This window comes from Rhinolophus sinicus, linkage group LG05 (assembly GCF_036562045.2).
Source record: "Rhinolophus sinicus isolate RSC01 linkage group LG05, ASM3656204v1, whole genome shotgun sequence".
Lineage (NCBI taxonomy): Eukaryota > Metazoa > Chordata > Mammalia > Chiroptera > Rhinolophidae > Rhinolophus > Rhinolophus sinicus.
In genome coordinates this window covers 37,577,216-37,595,651 of record NC_133755.1, presented here as the reverse complement: position 1 = coordinate 37,595,651, position 18,436 = coordinate 37,577,216, and the positions used below count along the sequence as shown (strand labels likewise).

The 18,436-nt window shown below is 37.9% G+C and overlaps 1 protein-coding gene across 1 annotated transcript in view; it reads left to right on the top strand.

Annotated features, from left to right (window-relative positions):
- The first annotated feature begins 678 nt into the window (after positions 1–678).
- Positions 679–18,436, top strand: part of PSME4 (proteasome activator subunit 4) — an 87,552-nt gene continuing 69,794 nt past the window's right edge. Inside the window, exons 1-3 of the mRNA XM_019719483.2 lie at positions 679–942; positions 15,334–15,474; positions 16,114–16,230. Of these exons, the coding sequence (XP_019575042.2) occupies positions 701–942; positions 15,334–15,474; positions 16,114–16,230 (500 nt within the window). The 5' untranslated portion in view covers positions 679–700. The remainder of the gene's footprint in view (positions 943–15,333; positions 15,475–16,113; positions 16,231–18,436) is intronic.

Here is an 18,436-nt window from a genome sequence, read left to right as displayed (position 1 = left end):
AAGAATAACTATTTCCTTCTTTGGAATGAGGGCAGCCAGGAGAATACCAGAAAGATGAGGGCTTAAAAGGGACAGAGTAAAAAAAAAAAAAATCTATAAATAACAAGAGGGATGGATACAGGGTACCTAGGTTTTTCCATACACGCGGTGTGGGGAACTAGGCCGACTGCCCTGCCGGAGGCAACGGCGACTAAGGGCCCTCGAGAGGCAGACGCCAGGAGCGCCCAACACCAGCCAAGGAAGGACAATAGCTTGGAATTCGGCCTCGTGTTTCCGGTGGGGCAGCCTCGCGTTCGGCGGGTCAGGCCCGAGAGTGGGGGCTCCGAGCCCGGCCCACGGCGACAAATGCGAGGCCCCCCGGGCTCCCGCCCCCGCCGCCACCACCTCCTCCGACGCCGTCGCCGCGCCCCGCCCCGGAAGTGACTTGAGGCCTGTCCGGAACCTCCGGGCCCGGCGGCTGCAGCGTCATCAGGCGAGCCGGTGCGGGGCAGGCGGAGCGGCCGCTGCCGCCGCCAACGAATTGGGGATCGCGCGGGACTAAGAGCGAGCCGGCCAGGGGAGGGGGCCCAGCTGTCGGGCCGAGGGCGACGGGCCGCCGGCGGCCGCAGGGCGACGACGACGCAGAGGAGGCGGAGCCCGGAGAGGGGTGGGGGCCGGGGAGGGTTAGGGTGGGAGGGGGTGGAGGGGTGTCCCTGGGCTCATGGAGCCGGCCGAGCGGGCGGGCGGCGGGGATCCCCCGGAGCCAGGCGGGTGTCCCGGGCCGGGCCCTCGGGCCTTCGTCCCGCAGAAGGAGATCGTCTACAACAAGCTGCTGCCCTACGCCGAGCGGCTGGACGCCGAGTCCGACCTGCAGCTGGCCCAGATCAAAAGGAACCTGGGCCGGGCCGTGCAGCTCCAGGAGCTGTGGCCCGGGGGCCTCTTCTGGACCAGGAAACTCTCCACGTAAGTGTGACCGGGCCTGCAGGATGGGTCTGGGGCAAAGGCTCCAAGAGACGGCGTTCGGGGGTGGGGGCGGCTCTTTGTCCGCCCCTGATGGCTGGACCCTCAACTCTGACCGTGTCGAGCCGGTGCAGTTGTCCCAGGGTCGCAACAGAAGCTTCGGAAGCCCTCAAGCCTCCTCCCAGCCACTTTCCTACGGGACCTCCTCGGTCCTCCCAGTCCTCTACGTCCGCCGTTGCTGCTTTTCCCCAGGGTTTGGGTTGTTGTCTCCCGACCTGCCGGGCCCCGAGGGAGAGAGATGTGCAGTCCCCAAAGGGTCCTTCTTGGATCTTTGCCCCTGTGGGAAGGGGAGCAGAAAGGAGTCGATTTCGGCGGAGCAACTCTTGATTTCTCCTAGTTCCTCCAGTGCTTTCTTCCCCATACGATCCCCGACTCTAAATAGCCCTCAATTCGCTTGTAGTAACTTTTTCTGAATGGGAAGGAGGCCGTAGGGAGCTTGCAGGTTCTACTTTTTGGGGCCTGCTCGGTCTTTGTGAATTTGATTGAAAAGATTGCTTTAAAATCAGCCCTCAGCGCACACTTAGGCTGCATACTAGACAGTAAGGTTGAGAAGGTTGAGTCTTAGAACCGGGAAAAGTGTATGTTACTTCTGTTTGGAAATGTACAATACTACGCAAAAGAGAGGAGAACTGTCAGGTTGTCCTGGGCGTTATTAGTATTGGGTTTGTTACTTTTTGAGTTGCTGAGATAACTGTCGATTACCTACATCAGTTTCAGGAGTTATGTTCTTTTATTACTTTTTTTTTTTTAGCTGCGAACTGTAATTGGAGAAATGAGTAAAATACAGTTGTGGGGGGAAGGATAGAGATTTTATTTGCTAGATGGACATCTTCCCTGTGTCAGAAAAACTTTTTAAAAAAAATTTTGCCTGTCTCGTTTGGTTCGTTACATAAAATGTGGTAACATTGTATGTTCATGCGTAGGGGTATGGATGGATGAATACTTAAGACATGCCACCTATCCAGTGTTTACCCAAATCTGCTGAGTGAACTGGGTGATGACTCAGGGTTTTGTAATGCAATAGTCTTCTCTACATTTCCTCACAGGATGATTCTTATATGTCTATTATTAGGGAGCCTCTGACTAATTTCTCATCGTCACTTGGTGGTAGCGGTGGGAACAATGATCCCTTTAATTAAAAAGCAAAACTAAAACAGTTTGTTTACCGTTTTCAAAGAGTGACCATAAAATGTCAAGGTTAACATCTCTCCTCTTGGTTAGAGAGTGAAGTTTGTGGTGTTCAGATACGCAGCAGACTCGGGGGGGAAAAAGAAATGCAACAGGGAGAAGAACCACTATTAGTTAAAACAGGGAATGTTTTATAAATGATTGAAATTCACATGATTTTTCAAGTGCACCTTCCTGGGTGTTTCTATTACTCAGGCATAAATGAAGTTACTTTGCCAGTTCCAGCAATTCCCCATTTTAATCACTTGTATTGGATTTGCCAGAGAATAACCATTTGGGGGGACACAAACAGCTCCTTTTAGAAGTGTAATACATAAATATACCAATTGTGAATGCATGTCTGATTTGGATTAATGAATCTAGAATCTACACAGGCATAGTTAAGTATTGTTTTCTGACATTTATTATTACTAAGCTTGGCAAATTATCACGTAGGGTTTTATTATTTTTGGCTTATTAAGTGAAAACCTAGATAGGGCAAAAAGTACAATAGAGACAACCCTTGGTGTTTAGGGCAAGATTGTAGTTATATGGCGTAATACTGTGAACTTAAAGCCATTTTATTTCTAAATAACCAGCAAGAAATGCTGTCAGATAGAATTTTACTTTGGAACAGTGGGTAAGTGCTTCAAACTGATTTTTGGGATTGCCCTATGAGACAATTTGAACCTGGTGGCACATGTTGTGATCTTGGGTGTTATTTTTCCTTCTAAGTCATGTTAAGGTGACCTGTTTATAGTTGTGCTTGTTTATTAAGTCTTGTGTGCATTGCACAAGTGTACATCTAAATGATGCCAGAACATGTGATGATAGCTGGGAATTACTTGAGTAGTGATTATATTTTAGTACTTTGTAGAAGAATGGAAAGTAGTAATGAAAATAAAATCTAATTTCTCCCACGAGTTCTGTGACTGTGGAAAGTTACTTTAATCATGTGTTTCGGTATTCTTGGGAGAGAAACAAGGAGGTTGGACTAAATAATTCCTGAGAAACAGTCCTGCTGTGGTTTTTATGATTTTATTTTTTATCCTGTAGAGCCTCAAATAAGCCAGTGTGTATTTTTCTACGAGGACTGTGAGCAGTTTGTAAAGTACCAAGTACATTCCTAAAGAAGACCAGAGTGTAAATGCTGTTCAAAGGCACTGGGGCTGGATCCCCCACCAGAAGTGTACACCCCTAATCTGAGCGTCGCAGATCTGGGTGGAGGTAGAGTTCTCCTTTCGAAGACACTCAGCCTCCCTCTTTTTAACGTTTTACCTCAGTTTTGTAGATGTCATAATTCTGTTTCAATCCACTTTGAGACTTGTGGGTCTGTTTCGCATCTCTGTGAAGAAAGGTTATTTCTGTGTGTTTTAAAAATTGGCCCTGTGAAATAACACAAATTCTCTTGTACAGACAGTTTAAAGTATTAGAACTTCCTCTTCAAAAGAGATTGTGTAACATAACTCATCACAGGGCCATTTTCTAAGAAGCAAGGAAACAAATTAGAGAAGACAGACACAAACTACTAGTGGTCTTTGGAAAACAGCAGTAAAGATAGCTCGTGGACAGGAAGTGAAAGGTATTGGCAACTGGTATGGCCCAGGTGAAGAATAAAGGGAGTTGAAGAAAGGTAGTCTTGAAAATTGCTTTTTCTGCCTTGCCTTTCTTCTGTACCTTTCATGAGAGGCAGTGAGGTCTAGTCCTAAAACCTTAGTTTATCTGTACCTGGCTTTGCCACCAACATTATTGTCTTGGTTTTCCTTAAACTCTCTTAGCTTTAGGAAAATGGGAGTATAAATTATTAGTGTTTTTTCAAACTAAAAACTTAGCAGTGGACCGTTTCATGAAAGCAAAATCTTAAACACAAAATTGGATTCCTTAAGTAGAGTAAAACTGCACTGATTATTTTTTCTGTGTTAACACTTCATTGATAATAGAACCCCCTGAAGCCTGCTCAGGGCTCCAACACATATTGTTTGAAAAACTTCACTGGACTAGCCCTTAGGGTCTTTCTAGGCTAGCTCTGTGTTCCTTGAAATTGGTCTGGAGGAAGGAAGGGGAAAAGGAGGGGCAGCAAGTGAACGGGCCTACTATTTCCTACAGGCTTACTCCATTCATGATCTTTTCTTTTGTCTTTCTTTTTTTCAAACAAATTTGATTTTAGTGAAGTGTGTGGGCTTGGTGTATTATGAAGCAAATTTAGGTCCCTTGTTTGTTACAATGTTATAGTCTGTGCTGTTTTGTAATGAAATGACTATTATACTGATGAATCATTTCATTTGCAACTGAAACTAGCTCTCTTGTTTATTATTAAGAGCTGTATGTAGCTTTCCTGGATAGAAGTTGGATTATCCCCATTGAAACTACATATTGTATTTAATTTGATTATATAACCACTGGAAACTTAAATTTAGTTAAGATATGAGTTATCAAATACACTCCCCTCCTCTTGGGAAAAGTAATAATGTGAACACAGGAGCACCCAAATTCATATTATCTCTGTTTGGGCGAAGAAAGAAAATGCTAACCACTGAACCTCAGTTGCCCAGTGACATGATGGACTTAATAGTGTATCTAATGTTTTGAGTGTTGAAATTGTGAAGTACACAATACATGCAAATACTTTTTATTTGTTAAAGAATCTTGAAATCGTGACAAATTACCACATTCACCAGGGAAAACCAGTTAGAGAAAGTAGTAGAAAAGATTTATCTTTGTTATTTTGTAACCACATGCAAATGGGAACCAAAGTTTCTTTGTGATGAGAAAGATGACTTTCCATAGAAAAACAAAATAAATGTATTAAGTGATTTTGGGGACATAATTTTTTCTGACAAAGTTGTATTGTGCTATTCAGCACAATAAGCTGTCCTTCACCTTCAGTTTTTTAAAATTAACAAACTTTATTTTTTAGATCAGTTTTAGGTTCAGAGCAAAATAGGACAAACAGAACAGTTCCTATATACTCCCTATCACCACACATGCACACACTTGATTTTTCATAGCAATATCACATACACACACACACACACACACACACGCACAAACACAATACTTGAGGCCCTTCCCATTTTCCAGGGACCTCTCTTAATCATTCATTTAAAATACTTGGTCAGTTTTCTCTTCACTAGTTAACTGGATGTTATTCTTTATATGTTTGGCTTTAAACATTTTTCTGTTATGGAAAATATCAAACATATACAAAGGAAACAATATAATGAACTCCATGTATGCATCACCCGTCTTCAACATTTATCGACTTGATGGTCTATCCTGTTCCTTTCACTACCACCCCACCACTATTTTTGAAGCATTATTTTATTCGTAAGTGCTTCCAGCGTGAAGCGCTAAAGGAAAAGGAATTAAACCCAAAAAGTCAATATCATTATCAGACTTTAAAAAATGAGCAATAATCCATTATCACATTGATCAACCCCGTGAAGTGTTACTTCTTTGCAAAATTTGTTATTTTACTTAAAAGTTTCCATTTCATTTGCATTGCTTTGTCAAAGGTTTACTACAAATAGACCTCATGGACATAGGTGGAAAAAAAGCTCATTAAGGAACATTTTTATATTATGGCATCCATCTTTCTTACCCCCCCCCCCCCCACACACACACACACTTAACTTGGGAGATACAGAATCAATCCTGGTGTAACAAGAGCTCCCTTGAATTGTGTCATTTAAAAAACTAGGATGGCCGGATGGCTCAGTTGGATACAGCATGAGCTTTGATTCCCACATGGGCCAGTGAGCTGCGCCCTCTACAACTAGATTGAAGGACCACGACTTGAAGCTGATAAGCCCTGGAGATACACACTGTTCACCAGTATTCCCCAATTAAATTAGAAACAACAACAACAAAACAAAGGCACTGATATTCATAGGTTAAGACAAAGCTGGATACAAAGTGGTAAAGGCAGGAGTCCTTGAATAAAATATTTTTTGAGTGCCTTGTATGGCCAGGCACTTTTTGGCACTTGAATATCAGTGGAAGATTTCTGCCCTCTGGGGAAGTTCTAGTGTACTCTAATAGTGCGCATTTCCGTTCATTTAGGATAAATGAGGTAAGGTGTGTAAATCCATCAAGAAATTTGGGGAAAGAAAAGAATGCTAAGTCCATCACCTAAAATAAAAGAAATAATCTCACTCTGACCAGTGTGTTTTAACACACTATCGAGGCAGTGAGAAAAATTAGTAAAACAGTACCATTAGTAGTTCTTCTGAGATCTGAATGTCACTTAAAAACAATTTCCCCAAGTGGTCTTGCAGTGTTGTAAAATAAAATTGTCTTTGAAATACATGTTCTTAATTGAAGCGAAATGGAAGCAAATTCTTGTTTTTTTAAGGGATGCTTGTTTATTAGTAAATACGCACACTTCCAAACCTGCCTTATTGTGGAACTTGGGAGTTAACTTTTATTGTCAAGTGAGACTCATTTCTAGTGAACCCCCCCTTCTACTTTTAATACAAAATCCAAATCTGTTTCCAACTTTGGTAGAAAATTAGATCAGAATCTCATTCATACTGTAAACATAGCAATAAAAGCAGCAGCAAGCAAACAATAAAACAACAACAACTAGTTCATTGAGATCACCACGGGTATGTTAAAAGTGGCACATACTATGAATACTCTCACTTGGAATCCTGAGGTTGGCCACTGCCGTATTTGGCCTGTGCTCAGCTTTTCTTCCCTTTCAGTGCAGACTCTCCATCCCTTGTTCATGCTTTTGAAGTATTTGTGTACATATCTTCTCTCTGCTGTGATCTTTCTTGAGGTCAGTGTCTTCCATATTTATCTCTCCTTGCCTCCACTCCCAGCATTTAGTACAGTGTTGTATATATTCATAGGTACTCAGTAATGTTAGAATCAACTATTTTTTTGTTCTTTGAAAACTATCAAAGCATTATGCAATTCTAAGGAATTGTTACTTTTACAGTCAAATAGAGAAAACAAATCTAGAATGAGATCTATTTTAATACTGGGTTCAAAAGAAAGTATATATTTAACCGAAGAAGTGGAGGGAAGCATTTTGGTTAAGGAAGATTTAGTGTTTCATAACCCAAAGGGGTAGGGGGGCAAGGTTAAGAAGGTTAGAGAAGAAAGCAGATTATATTGGTTGCACCGGGGAGTTTGACCAAGACTTTCATTTAAAAATAAACCTATAGGGCTGGCCCGGTGGCTCAGGTGGTTGCTGCGCTGTTTTCCCAACACCGAGGTTGCGGGTTCAATTCCCACGTGGGCCAGTGAGCTGTGTCCTCTACAGCTAAGGTTGTGAACAACGGCTCTCCCTGGAGCTGGGCTGCCATGAGCAGCTAGAGGTTGGCATGAGCTGTTGTGAGTGGCTGATGGATGACTGGTGACCCACTGCCTCAGCCGGGGGATGCGAAATGCTCATAATACCAGCATGGGCCAGGGAGCTGTGTCCTACACAACTAGACTGAGAAATAAGACTTGAACCAGAGTGTGGGGGGGAGGCAGAAGGAAGGAGGGAGAATTAGCCCCAGGTGAGCTATAATTACTTAAGCCCAGTATATTCCTCAAGATCTGCTTGTATATTTAGTAAGTTGAAAAAATGTTTCTCAGAATGTCTACTTTGTTTCATTTCTAGTTAGAGCCGAGGGCTAAATGGGTGTTGTAGAGGTGTGACAACAAGTATCTTTCAGTCATCTAAAGAAATGTAATATATACATACCTAACTATAATATGAGATAGAATGTAAAAAGTACTCAGTTTGGTGCAAGTTGCTGTTAAGGGGCAGAGAGGACAGAGATAGCATTTTTGGTTGGTTGGTAATGAAGGAAGACTTTATAAAGAGGAAAACTTAAAGGATAGGTTTCTAAGGATATGAACAAATAATTCACAAAAAAATAATTATATAGTAAACAAACATCTTAAGATATGTTTTGCCTCATGATTAATTAAAGAAATATAAATTGAAACAGATTGTGATAATATTACATTTTTTAATGATTTAAATAGATTTTTGAAAGGATATATTGTGTCCCTGTCAGTCTGCAAAGGGGCATTGGTTCTCCAACGTGGTGAGACACCTGGGAAACTTACAACAAACAACTGGGACCTGGAGCCCCATTCCAGAACAATGAAATTAATGTCTTTCATGTACGTTAATTGATTACCCATCACATAGCCTTCTGATGACACAGTTTTTACAAATACACAGAAGATTAAATTACTTGCTCCAGGGGTTAACATAGAGCAGTTCTGAATTCTCAGCAAACTTGTTGAACCATGTTCTTTCCTGCTTGCTTGGCTACTGTGTTGAAATCAATAATCTGGCCATCCAATGTTGATTATAATGTTGCAAAGCAAACTAGAATGGAAACACAAGACATTTCCCACTTTAGATAACACCTAACTTGCCTTTGTTGCATACCAGCAGTCCCTTGGAATTAATATCCTTTATTGTTGTTTGTGATAGTGTATCCCCTTTCTTGAGTCTCAGCTTGACCTCTTTGGAAGGGAAATGGGAGAATAAGGAACAGTCTCTTAGTGTGCCTTCTTGCCACAGAAGTGCACTGTTCTTTCTTTGTTCCTCTACCTAGAGATGTCTCCTGTGCTTCTTCCCACCTCTTTCCCCAAATGGCTCAGATTGTCTTGACTTTGGGTTGCCTATTGAGAGTGATGACAGCTTTCTTAATTTTTCAAGATTCAATTCAGTGATCACTTATAAATGGTGAAACTTTGGTTAAAATAAAAAGAATCACAAAACTCTAATAATGTATCATCCCCTTAATGTATATTTAGTTTTCTTGCTATGTGTCCCTTCATCTTTGATTGTGGTGAGTTCTTGGCTTAAAGGAACTGTTTGAATCATACTCTCATCCCATTCATGTCCTTTGCTCTAGAAATACATTTTGAACAAACAGGTAGTTGAAAAGAGAAGGAAAGGTGGGTTTATGAGGAAGCCCTTCATTCTGTCTGTTTCCTCACTGTTTCTAGTAGTCCAAAGCTGTATCTGCATTTTTAATATTACGTGTAATGACAAAGGACTTAGCCCTGGAATAAAGTCAAAGAAATTCATTCCTGACCCTCTAGTTTTTTCTGCTAATTTTGCCTTTAAAATTTTTAAAAAATTTGGTGATGCCTTAGGAACAGAAAGAAAAGACAGGAACTGATATAGCTACAGTAAAGTGTGTATTTATTTATTCATTTTTTTGTAGAAGGAGGACTTGAAGTTACTGTCTAAAATAAAATTTTGGAGTTGTTCAGGGATTTCAGTGGTCATGGTAGTATTCCTTGCTATAAAATATTTGTCATTTAATCCTAGCTGCCAGGCATTAAGACACTATATATATATATATCAACATTTATTCAAATAATTTACATTTTAGTACAATTTTATTGTTTTAAAATGTAATTCCTTCCCATTTCTTTTAGAGAAATTTCTAATTAATCTTTTTGTTGGTATTATGAATTAATGGAACAGTTTTCCTTCAACCACCATTATTTTTTATCTGGATCCCATACAGGAAGGCTGCTGCTTTTAAAAAACACATTCTGCAGATTTTCTAGTCTGTTTTTTTGTTTGTTTGTTTGTTTGTTTTAGTTGGTGGTTTTACATGTTTTAGGTATAATCACAGCATTGATACCATACAGTTCTACCTTTCTTGAAACAATTACTGGGTATCCTTGTTTCCTAGTTTACTCTTTAGTCTAGATTCAAAATAATGCTAAATAATAACAGTAAGAATAGTCATTATTGTCCTGAATCTGATTTAAAAGGAAGTGCCTCTTGGAGGGGGAATTAAGTGTGATATTGGCTATTTAGATTCGTGTGTGTATTTTAAAATGATTTGGTTTCTTTTTCTTTTATACTTCTTTGGGATTTTCTAATTTATATGTTATCATAATCAGTCTACTTGGCTAGAATAATCCCACAGGTTACAATTAAGTGAGGCTTTCTTTGGGGCCTAGTTTATGACCAAGTGTTCCATAGAAGATTGAAAAGGGCATAGTTTCTGTAAGCTCACAATATTTGTGTCTTTTAAAGTCAGTTTTATTACTTCTATAATTCTGATTACCTTCAGTTGAAGTCAAATTGAAATGTTAAAGACACACAATGATTGACTTCGTTGCTCCTATTCAGCACACAAAATTTCATTTTCTTTTTCAAGACTGATAGGTGGTATCAGGAAATGCGTGATCCCTGGTTCTCTGTTTTTGTGAGGTTGGTAGCCATCCTACATCCAGTAGCGATTGCGAAACGTTGGGACCTTGCATGCTTATTACCTTGAGTTGTTACAAAACGTTTACTCGCTAACTATATATTTATCCTGAGGTATAATTTCTGAGTGTCAGACTTGCTGGTTGATTGGTTCTCTTTATTTACCAGTTTTTAAGGTAATGACTTAATTCCTTGGCATTCTTCAAAGGTAGGGTCTGTGAGGTTTTCTTTTGTTTGTGTTTGTATTTTTTAGTATCATTATGAACTTATGAATTTAGACATCCATTGCAGTTAATTACTGTGATTCACACTCTTACGTTGTTTTTGGCTAGTGAGAGCCATAGAAGTTGACTCCTATGCTTTTTTAAATAGGACTTAGGAGTCACTGATAAGGGATATTTTTATCAGGTTAATAGTAGAAATGTGGAAATATTGATTACCTGATTTTAAACATTACAACAAAATTGATATGAAATGTTTTTACATGTTAATTTGAATTAAAAAAATAATGCCTGTTTTCCTTAGAAAAGTTTGAATAAACAAAGGTACATAGAATAACATGAAAACCACTCAATTTCACCACCCAGAGGTAACATTTTATGGTGTTTGCATTTATCTTTTAATCTCGTATTTTTATTTAGTTGCAGTCATATTGTATATGTTTTTATCTTGCTTTTTTATGATATTCCATTTCACGTCCACTAAGAAATTCTCTGAAAACATAAATTTAAAAGAGTGCATTATAGTCTAAAGGCATAAGCTACACTTTAGCAAACCATTCTCTTATATTAGACTTTTAGTTTTTTTTGGGGGGGAGGAGATTTTTGTTATTGCAAATGTGCATTGAAAATCTTTCTGGTATTTTGACTTTGATATTCTGAATTTTTACTTAGGACCTATTGCTAGATGTGGGATTTAAGAAAAATGATTTATTTCAAGTTTTTAAAATTTTCAAGCTAAAATTCCATTTTTTGTCTTCTGAGTAAAACTACCCAAAATAAAGCATTTACTTAAGGTAAAATATCATTGCGAAGTGTCTTGTATGTTTTATATTTATAGATTGTCTGAAATTCCTCTGAAATTATGCTAATTTTACTTTATTGATGGATCTAGATGGATTAGAAACCCATTTGATTGACTTAAAGAAAAATAACATGAATGACAAAACTTGTATTGAAAAACCAAGATTTTTAGCCTCTGGCCAAGCTCTAATTCTTTGTTCATTTCAATAGTGTTGAATAATTTTATATTTTACTTTAAATTTCCTTGTAATGTATAGTAACCTATCTTCAACATGTATAACAGAAAAAACCTTGACAGTATTGTATGTTTTCTTAAATCATTACTGTCCCTGGTATTCCTCTGTCTTTCTTGAGATTGAAAATTAAAACATTGGATTAATACACTAAAAGGTTGTAAGGAGGAAACAGTTGAAAGGTAGGTTGTTTTGTATTATCGTGTACTTTTTTTTTTCCTTCTTTGTGGGAGGATGGAACATAATGACCTGTCATCTGTATATTCTGGATAGTTTAAGAAGTATTCAATTCAAAAGTTCAATCATAACCGTTACCAAGGTTTTCAAGTATTTTGAGACATCTCGTAGTAATTCTTAGTCCTAAAATTTAATGTGAAAATTAATTGGAAAAAGGGAGTGGACTACCTGTACGTTTGGTCTAGTGGGATTTTTGAATATAAATGTACAGGAAAACCTACTGGAGTAATTTTTTTTAAAAAAATGAAGCTTCTTACTCTCCACTCTCAGTACCTTTTTTAAAAATTTCATTAAAAAACTTTATTTGTTGCATGTAGCACTCAATATTTTTGATGGACTAGATTTAAGATGGAGCCAAGGAATATGCATTTTAAAGTCTAATGTGTAATAGACATTTACTAGGTGACGTCAAGCAGTTTTCCCAGAGTGGCTGTACCACTTTATACACCCACATTAACATATGAAAGGTCCAGTTGCTCCACATTCTCACCCAAACTGGGTATTGTTAACACTTAGATTTTAGCCAGTCTGGTGAGTGTGAAGTGGGACCTTACTGTGGTTTTAATTTGCTTTTGCTGATGAATAATAATATCTTCTCATGCTTCTCATGCTTATTAGTCATCTGTATATTGTCTTTTAAGAAGCGTCTTAAGTCTTTTGCCCATTTTTGATTGGGTGTGTCTTTTCCTTATTGGTTTGAAGGTGTTCGTATGTAATTTGGATGTAAGTTCTTTGTCAGATATATGTATTCCAAATGTCTGACTGAGCTTTTCATTTTAATGGTGTTTTATTGTGAAAGGAAGTTCTTAAGTTTAATGAAGACCAATTGTTAATTTTCTTCTTTAGTACTTTTTGTTATCTTCAGAAGAAATCTTGGACTGCATTTTGAGAAATGTGAAAGCAGAACCACTTTCTGGTGGGCAAGAGCTATTTGCTGGTTGACAGGGAGAAATAAAAGGTTTCTCAGCAATTCCACTAACATCTCTAGTTTTGTTCGCAGTTCTAGTTCCTCTAAAATCCCCCTGTTGGTCTCTTATAATTAGGACTAAATTGAGTAATAAATTAGTGAATTTTATGTCCCTAATGTTAAGCACACAGTTCTCTTTCTATTGCAGTAAAAGCAACAGGCTGTAGTTATTTCAGTGGCTTAAAGCAGCATTTCTCCAATTTTTCCATAGAAGTATCCTAGCCAAAAGGGGGAAAGAGTGAGTGTACAACCCCAGGGGCATCTGGAGTCCTGGTGAGGCCTAAAGTCGCCACTTGAAAGCAAGGAATGCTTCTTTGAACTCTGTTTTATCTTTTAAAGTGTGTACCGTTATTTTAGCGATAGGGTTTTCATTTTAAATTACCATTTAAAAGATTCTAGCTTTTCTTTTTCTTTCTTTTTAATTTTTTTTTTTATTTTATTGGGCAGGGGGAACAGGACTTTACTGGGGAACAGTGTGTATACTTCCAGGACTTTCCTCCAAGTCAAGTTGTTGTCTCTTCAATCTTAGTTGTGGAGGGTGCCGTTCAGCTTCACATTGTCCTTTCAGTCTTAGTTGTGGAGGGTGCAGCTCAGGTCTAGGTCCAGTTGCCATTGCTAGTTGCAGGAGGTGCAGCGCACCACCCCTTGCAGGAGTAGAACCAGCAACCTTGTGGTTGAGAGCCCACTGGCCCATGTGGGAATCGAACCGGCAGCCTTCAGAGTTAGGAGCATGGAGCTCCAACTGCCTGAGCCACAGGGCCGTCCAGATTCTAGCTTTTAATTCTAAGTTTAGAGTGAAATTGAGGGAGGCTTTAGAAGGCTGTATCGTTTATTCAGCAGCTTGAAGAACCTCATGCAGCCCTGGGCTTAAGGTCTCTGTGTGTGTCTTCACTAATCCATTTGCATTACCAAGCCCTGAGTTGTTAAGAAACTTTCACAGTAACTACTGGCAGAGACAGAACAGTATCTCAAGTCTCATTGCCTCCCATACTCTCCTGTCACATAGTACTAAGATGTAATCATGGATTATACCTTGAAGCTACAGAAAAGAGCTAAATAAATACATAACAGTTTGAGAAAGAAAAAGAGTGCTGATAGTGGACCAAGAATTTTGAAGAATTTCTGGAAAAAGAAAACAGGTATCTTAATTTTAGAAGTTAAACATAAGATTAATTTGATCTGTTGTGGAAGTGCTGAAAAATAAATATCTCTTGTGTTGATTTATGTATTTAATTGTCCATAAAATTGTCTTCCTCAAAGGAGTTTATTGTTATAAGTATCTGGTAATTTGTTCTAAGTAAGTTTTGGTTACTTAAGTTTTAGTTACTTCTGAATCCTTAAATATGCTAGAATGATGAGTCATTCTTACTTTTTTGGAACACATTTTCTTTAAATTTGCTTATAGTTGATGCTTGTGATTACATTGGTTCTCTAAAGTTAAAAAATTGAAAATACGTAATTTCGAGACAAAATACTACATTTTTTTATAGTAACTTTATTATAATTATGAGTTACTTCTTGGAAACATGGTATAGGGTATGTATCTTGCTGTGTTTTTTCAGGATTCTAAGTAAGCTATATGCATTCTTCAAAGATTTCTTGTGGTTAAAACAGATATAAACATATTTGTACTCTTGTTCTCTTTTCTTATTTAGTTATGTTGTGATAACGCTATGCTGTTTCTAAGTAATTTCATGGAGTTCTAAGTAGATCGTTATCTTGAGTGAGCACTTCCTTGCTTAAAAAAGGAAAGGGGGCAGAGGAGCTCTTCAGGTTACTTATGACCAAAGGCCAGTTAGGACCATACAACTATCAGACAGCAGTGGTTTAATGGGTCATTAAATATTAATGAGAATTCAATTATCATTGTAAGCCTTTTGTTAATAAAATACTTATTTCGTAATCTCTTAATTAAAATACAGAATAATTCTTTCCCACATAATGATGAGCGGATATCAAATGATTGACATCAAAGCCATTTGAAATTAAGGTGTTACAACACATATTTTTTTTATTGTGGTAAGAAACACAAATTTACCCTTTTAATTTTTAAGGGCACAGTATAGTACTGCTAACTGTGTGCACATTGTTGTACAACGGATCTCCAGAACTGTTTTCATCTTGCATGATTGAAACCCTATACCCATTGAACAACAACTCCGTTTCTCCACCCCAGCCCTTGGCAACCAGCATTCTACTTTCTGTTTCTATGAGTTTGACTACTTTAGATACCGTATATAAGTTGATTTGTGCAGTGTTTGTCTTTTTATTACTGGCTTATTTCACTTAGCATAATGTTCTCAAGGTTCACACATGTTGGAGCATATGACAGAATCTCCTAGTTTTTAAGGCCATAAGATTCCATTGTGTGTATATACCACATTTTCTTTATCAATTCATGTATCGATAGACATTTATGTTGCTTCCATACGGTTACTTGTGAGGAATGCGGCAATAAACATGGATGTGTCACCATACCCATTTTTAAAGGCCTTATTGATTTTTCTCTTCCAGATATATTCGACTTTATGGGAGAAAATTTAGCAAAGAAGATCATGTTCTTTTTATCAAGTTATTGTATGAGCTGGTATCAATTCCAAAACTGGAAATCAGCATGATGCAGGGATTCGCCCGTCTCTTGATCAACTTGTTAAAGTAAGTCAATTTCCTGTGATTTCTGATACGGTTTTTTAGTTTGCTCCTGAGAGGTTTTAGGGAATGAGAACTAAGTGTTCTTTGGTGAGAAGGTCAAGTCCAAAATTGCCAGTTTGGATAAAGATTGCAGAAAACTTTATAAGTTTAAACTATATGTGTTAACCTTTTAATTAAAATTCTGTCTCCTCCACGAAGTCTTCTCTTCTCTGGCACACATTGAACTATGTGTTTGATTGTTTCATTTATATTAATTATCTTAGTTATATAGGTTGTGCGGTCCTTGGAAAGATAGGCATCGTTTATTCTTTTGCTTATTCCAAGGCACCCAGCACAATGCTGGAAACATTACCCCATAGGTAGGTAGTGTGGGAAAAGAAGAACTTCATCAACAGTGATGGTGGTACACATTTAAATGCCCCCTTTTACCAGGTGCTCTTTGGGGTTTGAGCAACAGCAAGAATCTGGTGCATTGTTGTTCCTACTACCTACCATGTTCTGCCAGTGGGTGGACTGTGGATGGGGAAAGCAAAACCCACTGTGATGACAGCAACATTTAGCAACTGTCCTTCCTGAGTAGTATGTGTGGTATACACACACCAGTGCATTCATATATGTGTGTGTTTACCTTTTTCTAATTAGGAAAAAGGAACTTCTTTCAAGAGATGATTTAGAGTTACCTTGGAGACCACTTTATGACATGGTAGAAAGAATATTATATTCCAAGATGGAGCACCTGGGATTAAATTGGTTTCCTAAGTAAGTATTTCCATTTAAAGTACTTCTTTGGGAGCGCTTGGGGGCTTTTAGGGGTTTGACCATAATTGAGAAATACTGCGTTATTTGAGATAAGCAAGCAAATACACATTTTCTATACTTATTTCTATGTAACTTGACTACTAAAACAATTTTTGCCCTCTATGAACTATATGTAAAAGTGTACTTAAGAATTTTTCACCAAGATATCTCTTTTAACAGATAACATCACCATACTGACCAAAGAAAGAAGAGATTTTTGTTTGAAATCTAATATTTTGTCATTAAAATAGTAATGCACATTTGGCATTCATCATAATATATCCACGTGTATTTTAATTCTTCAAGTAAAGCAAATGCTTCAAGAAGGGGAGTCTTACACATTCTGGGAGGCACCCACATCCCAGAGGGCACACTCTCAAAGAAGCATCAGTTTCGGTGATTGACTATTCTTAGAGCACAAACTATTAAAATACACAGTCCTCAGTTTGTGTTATTTTCTAGTAATGTTTAGACATATTAAGGTTATAAATCTCTGGCTGATGATGGCTTCTTGTTACATATATCCTAACTCTTCCGGATCTCTGTTTGTGGTACATTTTGTATTTTATTCTGATTTTACAGAATATAATATGATGATTTGCCCTGTTTGATTAATAGTAATTTTAGGCTTGACTGCAAAGTATCACTTTTCTCCTGTAAACAGGGTTTGTCCATTTGTGATCTAGTTCTTAATTTTTTCAATTGTAGCATGTTTGGCTTAAAATACTCTGAAATTATTTATGATTGAAGTTTACTTTTAGGAAATATTTTCTTCAATTTTAATAGTTGTTTCCTTTCATTACCTATAGTTGTTTGTCATATACATATGTACTCATTTCCTGAAGAGCATCATTTTATACACCTGTATTATTTTCCTTTTTCTGTTCTATAAATTAAGTTTTTAAAGATTTTTTCCTGTGGTTTCTCTCTCAATCCTAGACATGTTTACATTGTTTCATTAGTTCTTGAAGTCTCCCCAGTTCAGTTCATTTAATCCATGATTAATCCTCAGGCTTCACTTAAGTGGGCAGCCTTTGTTATACCCTTACCGTAGAATTTTTTGAAAATTACTGCAGATGGCAGAGTTTAAGAGATTTTTAGGTCATAGGTAAGTAAATAGTGAAATGACATAAATGGAAAAAGTAGAAAAGAAAATGACTTAAGTGATCCTGAACTTAGGTCCTAATTGGTTTTCAGACATTGGTCACAAATAGAGTGGTCAGAAGCCATTTATGTCCTGAAGATTTCATGTGTTAAAACAAGTGAACCTATTTTCCAGCCATCAGAATAGCAAAATTCATCATGAAACTAAATGGTACAATATTCAAATATGTTTTTATAAATATTTATTATGAAAATCCAAAATTTAACATAAGAGCTTTGTTGTAAATGCTCCTTATGAGTTTTATTGGTGCTGGAAGGAGCACGGTGTAGACTCGATTGATTGGGCACATTTAAAATATGAGCCCATTGAAGTTTGGACTGGAATCACCATTTCATAGATTTCAGAGACCTTTAAAGTGTGTTCAAAATCAGTTATTTTTCTGAAATTTTCCTGGCTGATTATTTTGGCTGCATCTGAAAGTCTTTAAATTAGGTATTTTGTTCAACAAGTCTTTTATTTGCTTCTTCATAACCAAGTGTCATACTTCCCACCCTGACAGGTTTTACCTTTTGCAAAGGCAGCTACTTCCTTGTAAGTCCTGTGTGGTCATTAATAAATACCTATGGCTTTCCTCTTCAAGTAGTACCAGCCTTTTCCTGGAAATTTGTTAAAGCTTATCACTAAGTGTCAGTCAGTACTTATACTTCCTCCCCTGGTTCTTCTTCTTCTTGCTTTTTTTTTTTTTCCTTCCTGATCTGAAAACTAATCCAAGATCATATTTGAATTAATTGTCATGTCTCTGGTTTCATTTATGCTGGAGGAATTCCTCAGTCATTGCCTTTCGTGACCTTGACATTTTTTTTTTTTTTTTTTTAACTTTTATTTATTTTAAGTGTGTTTTTCCAGGGCCCATCAGCTCCAAGTCAAGTAGTTGTCTTCAGTCTACTTGTGGAGGGCGCAGCTCACATTTGCCCATGTGGGGATCAAACCGGCAACCCTGGTGTTACAAGCGTCACTCTCTAACCAACTGAGCTAACTGTCCGCCGTCCCTCCCCCCCATTC